The sequence below is a fragment of the Lolium perenne genome, chromosome 4 (genome assembly GCF_019359855.2).
Source record: "Lolium perenne isolate Kyuss_39 chromosome 4, Kyuss_2.0, whole genome shotgun sequence".
NCBI lineage: Eukaryota > Viridiplantae > Streptophyta > Magnoliopsida > Poales > Poaceae > Lolium > Lolium perenne.
This window is the reverse complement of record NC_067247.2, coordinates 287129157-287131492: the sequence shown is the minus strand read 5'-3', so window position 1 is coordinate 287131492 and position 2336 is coordinate 287129157. Positions and strand designations below refer to the sequence as shown.

The 2336-nt window shown below is 57.3% G+C and overlaps 1 protein-coding gene across 1 annotated transcript; it reads left to right on the top strand.

Annotated features, from left to right (window-relative positions):
* The first annotated feature begins 547 nt into the window (after positions 1-547).
* On the top strand, positions 548-2071 carry LOC127295668 (uncharacterized). Its single transcript, XM_051325657.2, has one exon. It carries the CDS (start codon positions 663-665, stop codon positions 1725-1727), a length of 1065 nt encoding a protein of 354 aa, XP_051181617.1. The 5' UTR covers positions 548-662; the 3' UTR covers positions 1728-2071.
* The last annotated feature ends 265 nt before the right edge of the window (positions 2072-2336 follow it).

Sequence of the window (2336 nt, the reverse complement as noted above, 5' to 3'; positions counted from 1 at the left end):
AACTGGGGCACCATATGTTTTTGACCGAAGTGTTTTGCATGGAAAAAAGAATCATAAGAGTTAAATTGTAGGCTTGTTCTTTCGTAACAAGTGAAAGATAATGATGACTGAGATTAAACGATACATGTTTGAAACAGTGATATAATAGCTGAGATTAAATGATACCATAATACATTTTCTAAAAGTTACACTGTTTTTGGATTTGAGGATTTATGGAAGGCACAAACCCAAAATATATTATCTCCACCTCAAGGCTTAAGTTTTTTTTTTTAAAAAAAAATATGTCAGCAGCTCGGTCATGAGGATGTATATTCTGCGCATGAGGGAATATCACTTCATTTGGTGAGCTACCTTTGCCTGGGGAAATTTAGTCAAAAGTAAAGGAAATTGTAAACGCAGTCGCACACCACCCGGCCGTAAATAAAACCCGATGGAACGAGGTCAAGCAGCTCGGCCGTAAAAAAAGATCCCATCCCATCACCATCGAGCCAACCATCGAGTTACTGCCTACCAGACAGTTACCACCTCGGCACACCGCCACCATTCCCTCCTCCTCTCCGCCATTTATAACCTCTCACCCCATTCTTCCCTTCATATTCCCCACTGCCACATTCCGCAACTCAAAGCGAGCTTCCAGGACGCGAGCTCCGTTGGCGCCAGCCATGGACGACGACATCGACAGCACCTGCTCCACGCCCTTCGCCAGCGCGCCGTCCAGCCCCGGCCGGTCCCCGGCCATCTTCGGCGGCGGTGGCTACTTCTTCAGCGCGCCTGCCAGCCCCATCCACCACCTGCTCTTCTCGTCCGCCTCCGGCGCCACGAACGTCGGCGCGCACGGCGGCCACCTGGGCGACGCGGAGTTCGAGTTCGGCGGGCCCGGCGAGCACATGATCTCCGCCGACGAGCTGTTCCAGAACGGCCAGATCCGGCCGCTCACCCTGTCCCCGCTCCCGGATCTCGACCCCGGCAGCGACGGCGACGGAGAAGACGACGCCGAAGCGCAGCGGCCCGCGCGCCGCCGCGAGCCGGCCCTCCGGAGCGGGTCCGTGCACCGCCGCGCCCGGTCCATGTCGCCGACCCGCAGCGCGTCCCCGCGGCTGAAGCTGCTCAATGCGCTCGTCCCCGCGCCGGATCTTGCCCGCTCGACGGGGGCGGAGCTTGAGGCCCCGCCGCCGGTAACCGCCTCGTCGCGCTCGTCCTCGTCCTCCTCGACCTCGTCATCGTCTTCGGCGTCATCCGCCCGCGGGTCCCGGCGGTGGGTGGTTCTGAAGGACATGCTCCTCCACCGCAGCAAGAGCGAGCCCGGAAGCGCCCACGCGCACGACACCCCTGCGGCCGCGGCGGCAGCGGTCAAGCCTGAGAAGTCGTGGCAGTTCTCGCACTCGTGGGCGTCGAGGGAGAAGGTCATCGCGAGGCTCCGTGGGGCGAGGGTATCACCACCGTCGGAGCCGGCCGCGGCGGAGAGCGGTGGCGTCGGTGCGGGCGAGGAGTCCCGGACGACAACGCGGGGCCAGGGGAGGGGGAAGGGGCGGCGGCGGTCGACGACGGTGGCGGCGGCGCACGAGAGGCTGTACGCGGCGCCGAACAGGGCGCAGGCGGAGGAGATGCGGCGGCGCACGTTCCTGCCGTACCGGCAGGGCGTGCTGGGCTGCCTGGGCTTCAGCTCCCGTGGCTACGGCGCGCTGCGCGGGTTCTCCAAAACCCTCAGCCCCGTCTTCTCCCGGTGAAAAAGTGGGCAAAATCAGCTCCGGAAATCCTCCCCAAAAATCGTAAAAACAGTGAGCAACGGAAGAGCTTAAAACTGGTTCTTCTTGCTAATGTTGCCGGTTAATTATCACAGTAGTAGTAGTATGTGTATGCGAGTATTGTTTCTGTAAGCTTTTGGCAGCTGTGTATAGAGGCAGTGAGTGTGAATTTTTTTCTTCCCAAGTTCGTTGGGAGGTGTTGGTAGTTGTCAGTAAGTCACATCAACTGTAACATCAGCAGCCGGGTGCAGTTGGATAAATGTGGCGCGAAAAGGCAGAAATACTACCGAAATGTGGCGGGAAAGCCACTAGTACATTATGGCAAATCGTTGTTGTGTGCACGAACCGTATAAATATGTACAATTCGCAACACGAGCTTGCTATGTTTAATCTACGACCAAGATAAGGAAGAAACGGTATGAGTAACTTGGATCAAAAGCGGTGGTATCCAGCTTTGGTTTGCTCTCGGCTTTGGCTCTTGGGAAATGGCGCTAGATTTGCTTTCGGAGAGCCGCCGTGCGGTTCCTGCAAAGTTTTGCACCTCCTTTACGCCGCTTGCTGATCCTCTTTTCTGAATCGGTAGGAAACAAA